Source organism: Chrysoperla carnea, chromosome 2 (assembly GCF_905475395.1).
Source record: "Chrysoperla carnea chromosome 2, inChrCarn1.1, whole genome shotgun sequence".
In the NCBI taxonomy this organism is placed as follows: domain Eukaryota; kingdom Metazoa; phylum Arthropoda; class Insecta; order Neuroptera; family Chrysopidae; genus Chrysoperla; species Chrysoperla carnea.
Window position 1 is genome coordinate 37,039,403 of NC_058338.1, and position 18,383 is coordinate 37,057,785.

At 27.8% G+C, this 18,383-nt stretch overlaps 1 protein-coding gene across 1 annotated transcript; it reads right to left on the minus strand.

Moving 5' to 3' along the window:
• Nucleotides 1-3,892: 3,892 nt before the first annotated feature.
• LOC123292664 (twist-related protein-like) lies at nucleotides 3,893-4,537 on the minus strand. The gene has a single exon (XM_044873377.1). It carries the CDS (start codon nucleotides 4,535-4,537, stop codon nucleotides 3,893-3,895), a length of 645 nt encoding a protein of 214 aa, XP_044729312.1.
• Nucleotides 4,538-18,383: the final 13,846 nt, after the last annotated feature.

Consider the following 18,383-nt stretch of genomic DNA (forward strand, 5'->3'; position numbering starts at 1 on the left):
CATGCCTTTTCCAAACTGAATCGATTTTGAATATCATCGCCAATTTTATAGTTTTTTCGGGTATGGAAACCTAAGCTCACACTTGAAACATAGAACACTCTCCTTACAAAGGAAATTACCTTTCAAATGAAACACACAGGCAGACAAACACACACACACACATAGCGGTCAAACTTATAACACCCCTTTTTTTAGTTCGGGGGTTAAAAATGCCTAAGTTTGTATACAACTCTAGCTCAGTTGATTAAATCTTCTTAGAGTTAGAAAAATTTCTGCGTACGTGCACAAAACGCTAATGCCTGATACATAATTGCGAAAAATTGTTTACCTTTTTTGAGCTACCTTCCCCTATTCTTTCAAACTTCTTAAAAAAAGTTAATAATTAATTTCTGAATTTCTCTCCAATCTTTCCAACAGTTCATACATTGTGGTGGAGGAGAAGTGTTAGAATGGTAAATGGTCTTGATGTGGCAATTTTTCTGGGAGATATAGATGTTAGCAAATTTCGCTAATATTTGAATTTTTTTAAAGGCGCTATTTTGTTTATGATCAATGAACATACACTTGGACCGTAGGATCATTTATCAGCCCTTCACTTATTTTGAGAGACTGAGTACACCCCCTTCATGCACGTACCAGCCAATCACAACCATAAATTAAGTAAACTTTTTGTATCGCTATCGAAACTCGAGAGAAATATTCGATTTATCGAAGTTGAACTGTACAATATTTGACACTATTTTGTTTGTTTGTTAAAATTTATATCATCATATTTTTTGATTATGTGGGTGAAAAAACATTTTGAATACATGAGTGTATAAACTTCAATAGAAAAAATTTATTTTGTACCATAAATTGATTTTAATTTGAAGGACTATATATAATGAAGATGAAGTTAATTATTACCGAAAAATTTAAAAAAACTACAAGAACATGTGTATGTTCTTTGATTGTAATTAGAGTTACAAGTTTCTATAAAAATTGTCACATTTTTCTAAATAACTGTTTTCCTTATAAATAAATTTCATGTTCTTTAAAGTTTTTCAAACATTTACATTCAAAAAAAAAAACAAAAAAAAAACAAACATTTAAAATTTCAGATATATTCCATTTAAGTTTTTATTTACCTTGTGTAAATTGTTAAAACTCCTGAGTTAAAGTAATTTAAATTTCTGGCCTTACGCAAATTAATTTTAGATGAATTAACCTAGATTCCATTCAGTTCTTTTGAATTTTCTCAAAGATATGTAGCCTCCCTTCCCATTAAAAAATGTTAAAACCCTATTAAAAAACTTACTTATCATCAAATTTTTCTATGTGTACTTGAAATTTTGCACATAAGCAGTTTTCATTTAAAAGCACTCGATTTTCGAAAAAAAATTTTAGTACATATTTTTAGTAATAAGTTTTTTTTTATATTTTACTTAATTTAATTTCGTTTTTTCGCTCTAAATTTCAAAAAGAAAAATAAAAAATACTATTAAATCTCATTTGAGTGATTTTTGAATACCTTTTGATATGAAATTTTCCCAAATTTTTTGGGTAAAATACTGCATCATTTTGAACTCATACCAAAGAGAAACTCTTTACTAATTCAAAGCAAAAATAAAATAAAGCACATTATAATTAATTTTTACAAAGACAATTTATTTAAAAAAATATTAAAAATATTTATATATGATCAACTACTATACATTTATTGGTGTACAAACTTACATAACATGTATCTCTTACATAATATGTATATCTTATTTTTAATTGTATACAAATTATATTTATCATAATTTAATATCACATTTTTCTTACCAACAATATTTATTCTTTACTTATTACTTTTAATTAAATACAGAAAAAGTTTTGAATTTCGAAATAATTATAAATATATGTACAGTATTTCAAAACAGTTCTTACGTTTTTCTACTTTTTTTTTTCAATAATATATGCATAAAAATGTGATGAAATTATCAATTATTTTCTTAATTAGTCTTTCATGATTTTGTTGGAACGAAAGTTAAAAGAATCAGAATAACTTTTCATTTCAAATATTAGTTTGTTACATTTTTTAGCAAACTTCTCATTTGTTTAGTTTATTTGGTAAAAAAATTTAAAGTGTTTGTTTCAAAGCTCGTTGGAGCCGTACTATCTTTAAATTTTTGTTTAACTCAACAAAATTTGGAAGTTATTAGTTACAATTTTACAATTAGGGAATAATTTTCAAATATATTATTAACGTGCGAAAATGTTTACAAAAATTAAATACTATATATAATAATACCGATGCTCTGCGATTGAACGGCCATACAAAAATGGGTTTTATCGTAATATATTTTAATATACACAATGCAATAACTTTTTGGGAGGTATATATCGTAAATACCTACAAAGTTTTCGATATCTGACCCTATGATGGTTATTACCTCTTACAGGAAACTATAGCATTTTTTTTCTTTTTTTTTTTCAAAACTATGATTTTTTAGTAGTTTTATTTTTGAAGTAAAACTTAATGCCATTTTTTTTAAAATATTCATTATTTACAATAAAAAATTAATTTGCTTTTAAATATAAAAAAAAATTTTTAGATAATAATTTACAATTTCTTTTTTACAGAAAACTAATTAAATACTCTCGCTTATCCGTTTTATTTGAAATATATATTAATTTAAATTAATTAACTTTTCTTTTCAGTTTTAAAGTAATTATGTACCCATATTTGAACACAGTATTCATAAAAATAAGTAAGTAATACTTTTTGTCATATATTGTAAATTTTGTAGTATAGCAAAACTGTCAAACCCAAAATAATTACAATATATCATCTGACCATTTTTGCTCAATTTAATTTCTAAAATTAAATTGTATTTAAGGTATTTTAAAATTAATCATATGTCCTTAAGAACTTTGTATTACATTCAAAAAAATTTTGTATTTTTGAATTTTGAACACAAATCAATATTTTTGTAAATATCAAACTTCGAGATAGAACGGTCAGATGATAAATTGTAGAAGAATTTATAAATTTGTTAATCGTCGAATCGAAAATGCCATCTTCGATATTCCATTATCCAATATTTTTTATTTTTCATGACGTGAAACATTCTTTGATTGCCGTGAGATTTTATAATTTTTTTAAGAGCCCTATTAAATATTCATTTGTGGAAAAAAATTTATAAAGAAAAGCGATTTGCCAGATAAGAAGGGTAAAGTAATAATTGAGTTTCAAGCACTGCGATTATAGTATTATACCCTTTACTCTATCGATTAGAAATTTGTATATGTGTTAGGTTTTCATAATCTACCTGCCCTGGGTACTTTTATTTTTTGAAAATCTTGTTAATTTTCTCAAATTTCATTTTCACTCCCAGGTACTTTTTCTTATTTCACTGTTCCTGAGTGTGAACAATGAAAATTTAGAAAATGAACCGGATTTTCGAAAAATAAAGTACGCAAGGCAGGTAGACTATGAATATCTATAACATTTCGATAGAGAAAAGGGTGTAATCGCAGTGCTTGAAATTCAATTGTAACTTTAATCATGCTTATCTGGAAAATCGCTTTACTTTACAAATTTTTTTTCCACCAATGAATATATATAAAAATTATTAAGTTTCACGCCAATCAAAAACTTGTACATAACAGCCATAACGGCAATTCAAAATATCCTTATATGTGATTGATAAATACTAGAATCAGAAAAATCTAAAAAAACATAAGCCTGAAAGGAACAATTGCCTCATCTGGCCTGCCTCTCTGGGAATCTATGATCCTTGCTATTGTATGTTATGTCATACTACGTCCTATTTATGTTATGCTAGAACTACCTTAAATTTATAGATATCACTCTTAAACCGATAAAGAATATCATAACCACTTAACACATACACTTAATGACTCTTCAAAAATGATGTCTTTGAAATTCAGATTTTACCCGCCATTCTGTAAATGCAAAATTTAATTCATTCATCTCCAATTTATTATTCCCTTGTTTCTTCAATAATGTCCATAAAAATTCGATATATTGTGTTGCTAATTTTATCGTTTGATATTTTGATAATTTATCTGCCGGTAACGATGGTACTATGCGTCGTAAACTTGAAAGTGCTTCATTCAACTGTTGTGTACGTTTTCGTTCTCGATCATTAGCCACAGTACGTTGTTTTTTCGAGCCATGAGAATGATCATCGAATTCAACGTCCGACGAGGAATCTGATGAATTATTATTACTTCTATACGTTTTTCGACGACGTTTTCGTGATTGTTTGTAATTATTATTCATCGATTGCTTTTCACCACTATCCTCTGGTGAAGGTGGTAATTCGTGGCTGATTTTTGTTGCTTGTATTTCTTGGCCAGGTAATGTTTTTGGTAAATAATTTGTTAAATCTTGACCATTGTATACATTTAAATCCGCATATTCAATATCATTCCGAATCCATGGAATTGGGGATAACACAGGTTGATGCATACTCGGTGATTTATTCATCGTAAAATATGATGATTGATCACTTTGATAATGCGAATTCACTGTTGAAACAAACATTTTTGTAACACTTTGTAAAATTGAAGACGACAGTATGTCTGCAATGAAACTTCACCAGGTGAATACTAAAAATTTACAATTTTTTTTTTGTGAAAGAAGAAATTGTGTAAAAACAACCCCCTCTTTAATCACACCTTATTATATTGTTTGTCCTTTTTTAAATCATGCTAATTTAAGGGATGCAGTATTTAATAAGGGTGTTGTATAATTTTATTGGGAATTTCCCAAATATTTTTTGAAATTTTTTTTTTGCATATAATTTTAAAAATTATTCTAATTTTGAATAATTGTAAATATGCGTTTGTTGTAAATAATTTGTAATAATTCACGTACAAACTATAAAGCTTGTTTTATTTTTTTTTTGAAATGTATAGTCAAAACCTAAGCAGCCTGTGGGGCTTTCGCAATCAATTTCTTTCAAAAAGCAACCTCAAAATTCTGAAACCTTATGGAATACGAGTAAGTTCAATATAACCACTTATTGTTAAAATGCTTTCAAGCCCAAAATCTTGAATCCCCGAATTATTGATAATGACAGGTCGAAATGAGATTGTATTCAATTAAAAAAAAAATCGTAATCTTGTGAGGAATCAAGACAGGGTAGAAATAAATTCAAATAAAAAAAGCGTTTCTATGTTTGAAAACTAACAATTTTAATTAAAAATATTATTTAGTAAACTTAATGGGTTTCAATGCCAAAGTGCGGCGGCTAATATTTGAAAATTTATGTAATTTTCTCCAAAATAATTGCAGGAGTTTTTGGGGTCGCTGATTACAAATTTGATTCAAATTTACGGACATTTACCCCTTTCACCTCTCATCGAGTAGAATATCAAATTCTAGTAGCAGATAGTAGTAGCTGAGGCTTAATGAGGAATCCTTTATTAATATGCGTATTTAAAAAAGTTATTAAGTTATTAGTTAAGGGATTTTAAATAAAAAATATAACATAATATTAGGATTATTTGAAAATAAAAAGCTCGCCTTAATAATAATTGCTTGTCTTCCAATAAGGAATACGTATATTACTCGCTGACTTAATTTTCACTTTTTTCAAATAATTGATGACCCAAAATTGATGGATTTCTGAAAAAAATGCCTCTGCCTAAATATATTTTGAATACAACAAACACCATTTTCATATAATTGGGATATTTGCATCACTTTATTATAATTAATCATTTATGCATGTTTTACGGATTTTAAGTTTATACTTTTATTGTTTCAGTAGATGTTTCTAGAAATTGTGGATTTTTGGTATGAAGATTAGTGTCCAAAAATTTTTTGGTTTCATTTTTCTTACAGTAGGTACCTATATTTAACAGTCATACAGAAAAAAATTTTAATCTTTGGAAATTAGTTTATATAATTTAATAAAGAAATGATTTCAAGCATTAAGCAAATTTCTTTAATGATTTGAAATATGTATAAATTCTCGGAAATTTTATATTATCATGTTTGATCTTTTGATCTTTTTAAATAAACTATAGATTTGTTAGATAATTCATCGAACGATAAACTTTAAAAACAGCGCGGTATGTTATCAAAGCGAAATTTCAAAGATAAATTAATTACCGGATTTTAAAACAGGAAGGACGTTTATACTCGTTAACTAACTTTTATGGATTTCACACCTTTTAAAAAAAACATATTGAGATTTATCAAAATTTTTATGGAAATCCCGTAAATATCAGTATCTCCCTTATAAATAAAATGTATCTTTCAGGTACAATAATAATACCTTAAAAAAAAAAAAAAAATTGTGGTATTTCCCAAATCTGATATATAAAATTATTTGCACGATTTAACTTACCTATATTTTGTATGAGATAGAATATAGATAGAGTTTTTGTGAAATGTGAAATTACTAACTGAATTACCAAAGAAATGACCTCCATACACTAATAAAAAATTTATTGTCGTGGATGGCCTGATGGTTGGAATAAAATTCTTGATTATTAAACAAGTACCCGGGACGTTCTACTAACCAAGAAGCATGTGCATAATATTTAATATCAGATTTTCACAGATTCCGAAGCTACGTTAAGTCAATAAAATAGTTACATTATGATTAAAAATATGTCTTTTTAATTTATTAAAATTTTTTTGGCATAAAACATTATCAAAAATATTTACAAAACAAGTGAAAACAAACAATTGACTGAGTTAATTGTAGAAATACCATGCATAGACAGTGTTGATTACTCTATCACATTACACATACATACATGTCACACATATAACTGATATCCTCATATAATACATACTATATAATTTACGCCTAATTTAAAGTTAGTTATTTTTTATGACGAATATTTTTTACATTTAAACTTTTGTTCTATCTCTAACGGTTTACAAGATGGGTTCCACGGACCCAAGACCCAATTGACCTATGTTGCTCATTTACGAATTCGAAATCACTTTTTTACGTCCTGAGTACGCTGTAAAAATTTGAGCTTGATATCTTTTTTGGTTTTTAAGTTATCGTGTTCACAGACAGGCGGCAGACTGACTACCGAAGACAACCGAAACTGGATTAATTAGGTGATTTTATAAACACCCACACCAAAATTTAGTTAATAGCATCAATATTTTTAAGCGTTACATACTTGGGACTAAACGTAGTATACCTTGCATATTACATATTTGCATGGTATAAAAAGACAAAATTATCATTCTTTAATGCTAATAAAAGTTTTTTCGGATTAATTTTAACAAATCATTTTTTGTAAGATAACAGCAAATTGATTATGAAACCCAAATTCTGTGCGGATGTAATTAATTATTACAAAACTTTCAAAAAGCCTATTGTGTTTTACCAAACAAATATCAAGTTTATCACACAAATAAATTGATTTAAGTTTAAAGTTCTATAAAAAAAAGTTCTATAAAAGAGAAAAAATAACCCAATTTCCATGTAGTAAAAATATTGTAGTGTGTACATGGAAGTAGAACGACGTTGACACCAGATTTTTATTTATATATTTAATATCTTTATTGGATAGTTATAATAGTTTTAAGGCGGTACTGTATTGATTATTGTTAATATTGTTATAAAAATTTGTTATTATTTACTTGTATAAATATCATAATTGTCGTTTTTATGTTGTTTGGGGAAAAGTCACATATTCCATTTATTGTATCATTTTGTGTTTATGTATTCAGTATTGGATAAAATGCTTTTTTTTTTTTAATTTGGAAATACCCGTCGTATGTTCAAGAAAACGCTATTTTAGAAATTTCTAGTAATAAAAGAAGAATTCAATTAATTATTTTGAAAATGCATAATGAAATCGTCTATCAAAAGATTTTCACGGCTTCCATTGATGCTGGGTCTTTTATACCAATTAGAAAACTCTTTTAGAAAACTTTTAGAATCTCAAGTTTAGTGTTAGACAACGAGTTATTCCGTATCTTCTTTCTAATCGCAATCTCTTCAGAAGATGCCATTTCTGATGTTTAATTTCTTGACTTTTATTTCACACCAGTTTCCTCTAATAATTTTTAATGCCTAAGCAGATTATATCGATATATGATTCAGTAGTTTATTTTCCTTCTAGTGTAAATCTTCGATCACAAATCAGGTTCGATCATGTCATATATCTCTCTTTGCATTTTTTTTGTAATTTCATCGATAATATCCATATTTAATGGGTATTAAGTCAAAAATTCCTACACGGCCCTATCCTACTATAATCCTAGCCAGTCTTATCAATTCCATGATTTCTTTCTTATATACTGAGTGTATCAGAATAAATGGTCAATAATCTGGAGTCAGGGGGTTATAGGATACATCGAAACAAGAATTTGGTAGTGGAAACATGTGTCTGGATTCCAAATTTTTTCGAAGAGTAATTGTTTTTTCTTTTACGAAAAAATATTTTTGTCATTTTTGCTCTATCTCTAACAGAAAATTAGATAGCAAACTCTTAAAGGACTTTTGAAGAAATAACAAAACTAGCTCCAAAAATTCGACACAGTATGCAAATCTTCTAATGTCAGTATTCTATGTTATGAGGAGCACGTTATCTTACACTAATTTAATTCAAAACTAAGGAACGATTTTACTGACCACGCGATTAAAGCTGCAGGCACAGCGAATAATAATAAGAGAATTGTACATGGGAAAAAGTTAATAACAAGAGAATGTTGTCGCATCATTAAAAATCATTTATTGACGTCATATGTTGGACGACATATTTACTCTTATTATATTGTCAAAGAAATATGTAGATTTGTAATTAAATATTCCTACATACATTACTATTGGATGGTGAAGAAAAAATACATTCAGTATCCGGTATATTAAATGCTATGAACTATGTATGATGCTACGCTGTGTAATGTTCATTTATTTCATTTTACTAAGCTCTAACCACAGTCATCAGTATGTAATAATTTTCATGTAAAAATTCTCATTAATATAATTTTGTAAATATAAATATTAAATATCATATTTTAAAAGATATATGAATTGTAAGCACATAATATTTTGGGAAATATAATCATTGATCTAGCCATAATACATGATTTCTCCACAGGACAAAACCAGCTATTAAATAAATACAACATAAAATATGCTAGATATTCTTTAGAAATACTCCTCACTTAGGAATCCCAAGAACATCAGTTTTATTCTCCATTCGTTTACTCAATATTGCGGCAATCCAAACTACTTCGAAATGTGATCTTAGACATGAGCTCGAAATCGGTTCAATAGTTTTTGTTTAGCGCTCAAACAAATACACAAACAAGCAAATAGAAAGGAAACAGTTTTATTAAAATAAAGCAGAATAAAATAAGCAGAAGAAGAAATGATAGAATGGTGATTATGGTGGGAGCGCATATAAGCGCATAAAACATATCTATTTGTCACTAAACTTAACATACCCAGCGCTTCCACCAGATTTCAATTATCGTATTATCTTTCAGTCTACTTTTTGGTATTGTATATTTATTTGGTACATAGATTATAAATTCCCTTGTAGAAATCCAGTAATAATTTAAACTGATAAGAGATAATAGACTAACAAACTAATTCAAAGATATAAATATTTACCCATTGGTCAGTTGGTATGGATGATTATGTCTTTGTTATAAATTTTTCGCGGTAGAAAAAAATCCATTAGAGCTACAATACCGCAGGTCAATTACTTTACGGTAATGTAAAAATAAGCATATAAGCTTGGAGGCCTAACGAAAAATGGGTCTTAATCAGCAAATTTTGTTGTTTTACATAATTTTTTGAAAAAGGAGCCTTTGTTTTTTTTTATTTACCAATTTCATTACCCCGAAAGATATGCCTAAATAAATGCTTACTTTCATGAATCAGGTTTCTGCTTACAGTATATAAATTATTATTATTTAAATATGACGTCAATTTTTTAAGAACTAAAAAAAAAATAAAGCGAGTAGTAGTATTTATTAATGTTTTTGCGTTAATACGCGTTAATCCCATGCCGAGAAATATGACAATATTAGCAAGCTATGAGATCCGGCTATTTTCCGTTTGTAATCGATATTTTACTTATGATGGTATAATGTTAAATCTGTTAAAAATTTCTAATGGCCCGAAATACAAAATAAAACTGTGATTTTTTGTCATTTAATAACTAAAATTCTACGAGTTCTTAAGGGAAGTAGAGAGACTATTTTAAAAAGTAATGTAGTATTTAGTAGCCTAAGGTATGCGTTAAAATAAATTTGAAATATTTCAAAACAAATTTCAAAATTTATAACATTTTTTGCAGAAAATGCAAAATTACAAAATTATTTCAATTCTTTTGTAGAATATTCCCACTTTGTTACCCGCTCGGGTAACAGAGAATTTTCAAAAAAAATGGCAGGTTTTGTTTAGAAAAGTTAAGATACTGTTGTTAGCTGGGATGGCGAATTACTTGAGATATCAACTTCCCTATGTCTAAAACGAATAGAATAAAAAACATAGGCACTATTTTAATGGAAAAAGTATTGAAGCAATTTTATTCTTTACTGCTCTCCAATTAATATCTAATTTAACCCCTAAATCTGGTTAATCTGTAGTACACTATAGGTTTTAGGTAATTTTGGTAGCCTATTTCACGAATATTAAAACATAATTCGAATATTTTAGTTCTTATTTCACAGTAAAAGTAGATAGTTTTAATCTTTAATTAAAATTCTTAAAAATTTGGAGCGGGGAAAATTATTCTTTATGTATCGAACTATCATAACAAAACGAGAAATGCCGTATCCATGATGGCTTTTGTAGGCAATTTCATAATGCAATCTATGTACGTCTTAATTTCATTGGAAGAATACACAATATTTAAACAAAAGCTGTTTATCATTCAAAAACAAACATTTGTTATTTCTCTCACTTTTCTGATTTTCTTTAAAGTATTGAATAAATCGACGTGTTTTTTACTCAAAGCAATTATCACATAAGGTCAAAAGTTATTAAGGGTGGATACATTCCATCTTCTGTGTAGTCCATCTTGAGAACCAATTGAACGATTTCATTTTTTATATCATGGTGACTAGAGAATTTTGTACCCTTTCAAATGATGACTAATAACAAGGTAGTCCCCCTTCGATATTTAATTCGACGTGTTTTTCCTCAAAGCAAGAATCATATCAGGTCAAGAGTAATTAAGGGTGGGTACTTTTAAAATGATCACACTGTATATTAATATTTCTATTAGGTGAAATCAAAATTTGATAATAAATGTTATAATTAAACACAATCAGTTCCATAGTGTAAAACACTTATCATTCTAAAACACCTTTAGCCAACAGAAGGGTTAAATAAAAGTGTTTGTGTCCCTTACCAGTGGTAACATCAGATGGTTTGGCATTTGAAAAAATTGATTTAAAAGAGTATACAAATAATTGTGTTTACTTAATACAAGTTTTCCTGCATTCTTTAAAATACGGAATCCTACTCAAATTTATTAATTATAGAAAACGGATTCATACATTATCACATATCTTTCATAGATCTGTAATATTTTGTGTCAAATAAACACTCATAATATTCATATACTTAAAATTTTGTACAATGACAAACATGACAAAAAAAAAAAAAGAAAGTATTTAATATGAAATGGAAAACATCATTTATATCTTTCAATAATTACAATATAGGAAAGTATTGCCAACTAAATAGATGAAATTTATTATTATATAAATAAAATAAACAAAGAAATATATAAAATGATTATATTTTGAAAAATAAAAAACAACAAGAAACGGCAATATAAAAGTATTTATCCAACCGCCAAGTTTTTTTTTTTTTTTTTACTTCTATATGTAGTAATACAATAAGTAGCATGAAAATGAAATAAGGTTTAGAATCTAAACTTTAGATCGCACTTTTATCGAAAGAATTCATTGTATATTTGTAATATAGAATTCTATCAAAACAAAGTGGCACTGAGCAAAAGAGAGTGTAGATCTGATGCACATGTATATATATCTCTTTCGTTGTGCCACTTAAGTTTGATAGAACTCTAAATTATTATAGCAAATCTATTAACTCGACATAAAAACGCAACCCTCCTAGGCTTAAATTTATCGGTTTAGTAAAAGTGTGAATATGTATGGCATACTGCTGTTGAATTTATGGAATTTTTCAGCCAAAAACTGTTTTGCCTCCTCTATAGCAAAAAATTCCCTCTCTTTATCCCCTCCCAGTCCAACATATGGGTTGCTATTGGTAATAAGAAAAAAGTTCCGGGCGGATCCCGCAACATAATATAGGAAAATGGCTTTCTGTGAAACTTTTGCTAACCCCCCATAAAATGTTCAAAAGCTCTCACGGACACAAGAATTACGAGTAGTTCTCGAGTTACAGGCGATCAAAGCGACACATATTATAGTTATATAGCCGGTAGTTGGGAAAAAACCCTTTAAAAATTTTGTGGAAGCGAGAGCTTTTGTTCAAAACGATCAGAAGAACATTTTGGGGGCGGTTTGAAAAATTTTCAGTGAAAATCATTTTCCTAGCCATATAGGTACTACAACTATAATATATGTATAGCTTTGATCGTATGCAGGTCGAAAACTACTCGATAAAAAGTTTTGTGGCCTTGAGAGCTTTTGATCAAAATGAGCCAAATTAATCATAGCTTTCCTTTTTGATTGAGGGACCAGTGCCATTACAAGCACGAAGAACTTCTTTCCTGTGTATTCATTATATAGGATGGTGTACAGGAAGTACTATTTTAGATGCGTGTTCTCTAGCTCAAATTAAGCTTAAAATTTCAAAGAAACATTCTCTCCCGAGGTAAAGAAGATTAAAGATTCGTATTTCTGAGTCAGATGTTAAATAAGTACGAAATCAAGTAGCCGAGGATTAAGAAGCTTTAAAACAATAATATTGTTGCTTGTTTGTAGGTAGTCTTTTATTAGTCCCTGCTCTCCAGTAAGATAAGAGTTTTTCAATTTACTTTGTGTTATTGCTCAATATTACATAATTATAATCCTGGGAGCCACCACAAATTTTTCAATTTTACTGAGCATACAAATATACATGTCTTTGGTTTAACAAAGGCAACTAGTAGAACAATAAAATAGTGCAGCAGTACGAAGATAACGTCAAAATTTTTAGATATTCGCTCGTGGAAGCTGCAACAAACAAAAATCGTCCTGATGTTGTACTATAGAAGTATGAATTTGTCGTCCTGAATGCTCCATTCAACAAAACGTAAAAAATTATTTTTGGACAAATGTTCATAAGAACTCTTTTGCACACTGTGTATTGTGTCTTTTTTTATTTTTGGGCTTCTTTAACAAATAATATTGTTGTGAATTTTATGTTGTTAGTGCAGCTTCTTCGCTTGGAAAATCCGAAAAATTCTATTTTTTTTATCAAGTAATATAGAAATATGTCATAGGCATGCGATACGTAGACCGCTTTTCTTTCAGGAAAAATCGAGTAAAGCTGATAAGCTGATAGAGGAGGGAGAATAAGGCTATATTTCAAATTTTACCATTTGTTAAAAAATTTTTTGATTCTAGAATTTTCATTTTAATTAATGGAAGTATATAAAATATATTTCTTAATGAAAAACGTAAATTAGAAAATACGACTTTTCTGAAATGACTTGTATTTTGTAAACATTTTTTTGTATTTTTGTGAAGATATTTTAATTTTATGTTGTGTGATAATTTTATAATTTATGAACTGTTAAAAAAAAAAAAAAAACTTTTTTATATTTGTTGTTTGTATGGCAGCGAAGAGATCAAAGCCAAAATGATTTTTATTAAGAAATTATTATTGTTTTTGTTTATAACTTTTTATTTTTCATTAAAAAAAATTATGTTGTGGATTTCTCTCTAATTTTTTTTTTTATATTAATAGATTGTATTTTTGTCAAGTCGACTGAGTAGACTCTTCGCATGGTTGCGATATTATTTGTTTCGTTCTAGGAAATTTGTTATTAATTTGGAATGATAAATTACTATCACTAATATGTATCTCGTTTGTGTTTTGTTGTCTTTTTACTTTTTATAATTTAGGTTAATGTACCTACTAATATATACTTTTAAATAAATTAGCAGTAATTTGTTTCGTTAGAAATATATTTGTGGAAAAATATGAGCTTTTCGAATTTTTTACATCTTACAATACTGGTAGTCATTTGCGGTATTTCAAAATAATTTTTATTAAATAATGTTTATTATTTTATGAAATTATTTAAGAGGTTTTTGGTAAAACAATACAAACATGATAAAAGAAACAATGGGGGAGGTATACTGCTAGAGCTAGCTTAATAAGGAAGTATCCCGTTATTCACCTTTGTGCAAACCTATTGGAAAATCATAGAAAACACCTTATGCTAAAGATCAAATGGCTCCCGAGTATTGCCCATAGTGTGATTCGGTTTAGGATGTGGAATAATTTTTGTACTGAACTTGAGATAGTATAATTATTTCCATAAATACCGTGATGGGAAAAAATTTCGACTACTCTTAAATTACTTTCAAACGATTCAATTTAGATATAGCGCTGAAAAATAGAAGCTACTTTGGCTAAAAGAGCTCTTTTGGTCTTTACCAGCCATATTACCTTATTTGACTTTTTCTTACTCTATTTTCTGGCCCAATCACCCAATGACTTTGAAATATTATTTATAAATAAATAAAATTCCAAATATTTAATATAAGTTAAATTTATGTGGAAAAAAGTAAAATAGGAATATAGACGACATAAAGTAGCGCAAAACACAAAATTTTTCTTTAGCAATACATAACGTCAGCAACGCCATCCATATACATTCATTATTAGTAAACTAATTAAATTTCTAGAAATTCGATCATGAAAAAGTAAACATTGTCTGTCATAATGTCATATAAAATGAACAAAAACATACAAAATAAAAGGTGGTTGAAAAATGGCGCGTATTTATTAAGCCTTTAATAATTACAGATATTATATGTTATAATCGTCAAATATGTCGTAATTGCTAATCAAGTTGCATCATAATAATATAATTTTATTATTCCCCGAAATAAAAAAAGAGGTGTTGTAAGTTTGACCGCTATGTGTGTGTGTCTGCCTGGGGCATCGTAGTGCTTAGGTTTCCGTACCCGAAAAAACTAAAAATTGGTGATTATGATATATAATTTTAACATATAAATAATAATTTCTATGGAAATGAATGGTCAAAGAAACCAGGCTTAATTCATTCGAAAAGTGAAATGGTAAAATAATTAGGTAATTCAAAACAATAATTCAAAAGAACAAAGTCAACTCAAATATTTAAATTTTAATTAAAATATTTCCAAAAATTGGTCCCAAAAAATGATAGCTCTCTAAGTATCTTTTTCATCTCATCTGATGTATTTGACCATCACTTTGATATTGATTTAGGAAGGAGTGTTATAAGTTTAAAGTGTTTATCAGTGCGTCTGTGTGTTTCTCAGTGGCAACGTATCCCCTGAACGGTCGAACCAACTTGATTGAGAATATTTTATAGCTAAGTTTCCCAAAATCGGTTAACAAGAATTAAAATCGCATTTGTCGGGGGTTTTTTAAATTTGGTAAATTTCACTTGATACAAAATTAAATTTATTCTCAATTATCATTCTTTATAAACATCTCTGCTTGTCGAGAAATGGAACAACAATGCGGCACAAAGCGAAAGGTGTGTTAATTTTTACTCAAAAGTCTACAACTTGGTATTGGTACGAATGCTGCTTTTCTGCTTCTGAAAATCAACGATATTTCATTTAATTTGAATAAAATAAAGCATAAAAAATTACTCAATTTATCTACGTATAATAAAATTTTATTACAAAATAAAAGTCGCGTATTTTACTTTCTATGTATTCTAAAACTCTAAAACTCTAAACAATACACATAAATTTAAATGATGTCTCATCATGTCAATTGTATAAACATACAAACATACATACATACATGCCATACAAAACCAACTTTCTAGGTGGTCTTCAAATAACTAGATAATACACATTAATATTTACTACTGACTGCTTATGCGAAGCTAAAGCAAAAAGATTATTTATAATACCTTTAAAATAGTTAAAAGTCATATTTACAAAAAAACACACACGCAACAAAAATTAAAACAAAAATATGTAATAATATCCAATAATAATAATAATAATAATAATAATAAAAGGAGGATTAATGTTGACAAGTATTATTCATAAATTTTAAAATTTTCTTATTTTTTGTGTACAACGTATACGGTCTACTCCAGGCGTCAAGTCACTAAACGTCGTAGATCGAAAACCAAAATGGCACTAAAATATTTTTTGAGATATACCAAATTCATCAGTAATATATAAATACAAATAAGAAACTGTAACTTAATAGACTGAAAAACGTTTTTTAATTTGGAACATTTTCATTGAAAGAAAAAATAACTATCTAGTCTTTTTTTTGTAAAATTGATCCTTTTCCAATTATATTTAGTTTAATGTTAGAAAAAATCAAAATTGCTGATAAACGTACAAAGTCTAGTAAACGTACAAACAAAATCAAAACTCAAACGGCAACAAAACTAGCTATAAACGCAAAAAAAAGCTGAAGCTGGAATAGCCATTGGCTTATGCTAATGTTTTTTTTTCGATTCGAGTTTCAGCTTTGTGAACGTTTCAGTTTTGTTCTTGTTTGTCCGTTTTGTGGAAAACCGGCATAAGACTGAGAAACAAGAACTGTTAAAAAATGAAATTTAAATTTTCTACTCAGAGGCAAGCCCATTTAAAATTGATATGAGTACATAAAAATATATTAGAAAATCAATTATGAAGCCTTTAACCCGATTCAGTTACGAAATTTCTGCCTGGGGCCTGGCACTTAAAGATACTACAAATATTTTTTTATATATACTTTATACCAAAATTGTATATTTTAATACATTTAAATGTAATAAATATAATGTAATTATGGTGGGCGCGTTGGGAACATTCTTCATCCCAACTTCTCACAAACTACGAAAAAGATGAAAATATGTTTATGTCTGATTGTGAGTAGATTTTCATCAAACTAATACGTAGTACATTTTTTGTAAAAGGTTGACAAAGGATTTTATAAGGGGAATTTCCAAAACGTTGCATTTTCGAATGAGTCCTAATTACTATAGTTATAATTACTGATAATATTTTTCTCTTTCTTCTATTTAAAATATTTTCGTATTTTTCTCCAAAAATTGAATCAATGTATGATTGGAAGCTTAATTCATATACGTGAACAATTCACAAAGTCATTTCTTAAAATATAAAAACAATAAATGAAGTTTATTTTAGCTTCTTCGAACATCAGAAACTTTGGTTCGGATCATCTTTAAAAAAAAAAGTAGCAAATGAAAATAATAAATAATTTTATTAAATATTTTAAACAATCAAAAAAGAGATAAATACGGTTAGTTACACGTTTATCTATGATGAGAAATAAAAACAGAAACTGTTAAAACCATATGTTTAGAAATTCACAGCAGATTGTTTTAAATGGATTTTGGTAGTATCTGTGTAGTAAGGTAGTTATATTAGTTTTATTTGGACACTTACTAGCCTATCAACACAGATGTAACATATGACTCGGTAAAACCAATACATCTGGACGCCATCATGTACCCATAAGGATACGTTTTATATACATCTACTAAACAAATTTTTATTTAACAATAATAAAAATTATTACGCATTGAGTTTGTGACCACTTTATATTCCGAATATTTATTTTTAATACGTGATTCTTGTTTCATTTTCAATTTTTCAGTTTCGTCCACAAAAATTAAAAGTAAATGTACAGCGTATGGACAAAATATGTTTTCCAAATGTTTTTTTTTTTTCGTTTGCTTATTGTCAAGTGTTATGGTACCGATATAATTGTCCATCTGGTCAAAGTGTGTGGGGTCATTGTTTTATTGTTTTGATAAATTTACCGGTGGGAAAAAACAAGTAGAAGAAAATAAACCATCTGGTATATTCATTACAAATGTTGTTGAAAACTTCTTTAAATAAAATAAGATCATCTCGTAGTATATATAGGAAATCGGGATCATTCTATTTCTATCCTTCCGAGATAGGTATATTCAAAGAATTTAAATGCTTAATTGAAAAAAGAAAGCAGGTACCCGGTTCCAAAGTGAATTCCCAGAATGTTTGACATTATCTATAGTTCATTCTTTTACATTTTCTTGTGTATTTATTTTACACTCAGTATTGTAAAAATACTCCAGAGAAAATATCTTTACCTGGATGAACCTGTGCAAATAGCTCTTGAAAAATATAAAACATTTCAATATTTTCAATTTTAATTTTAAGATATATATTACGGCTTAAATGTGAAGTCATTTTTGCAGTGAATACGAAATGTACAGGGAAAATTTTTGCT

Bases quoted from the DNA above. Each gene is read 5' to 3' on its own strand.
- LOC123292664 (XM_044873377.1), bottom strand. From the start codon at position 4,537: ATGTTTGTTTCAACAGTGAATTCGCATTATCAAAGTGATCAATCATCA.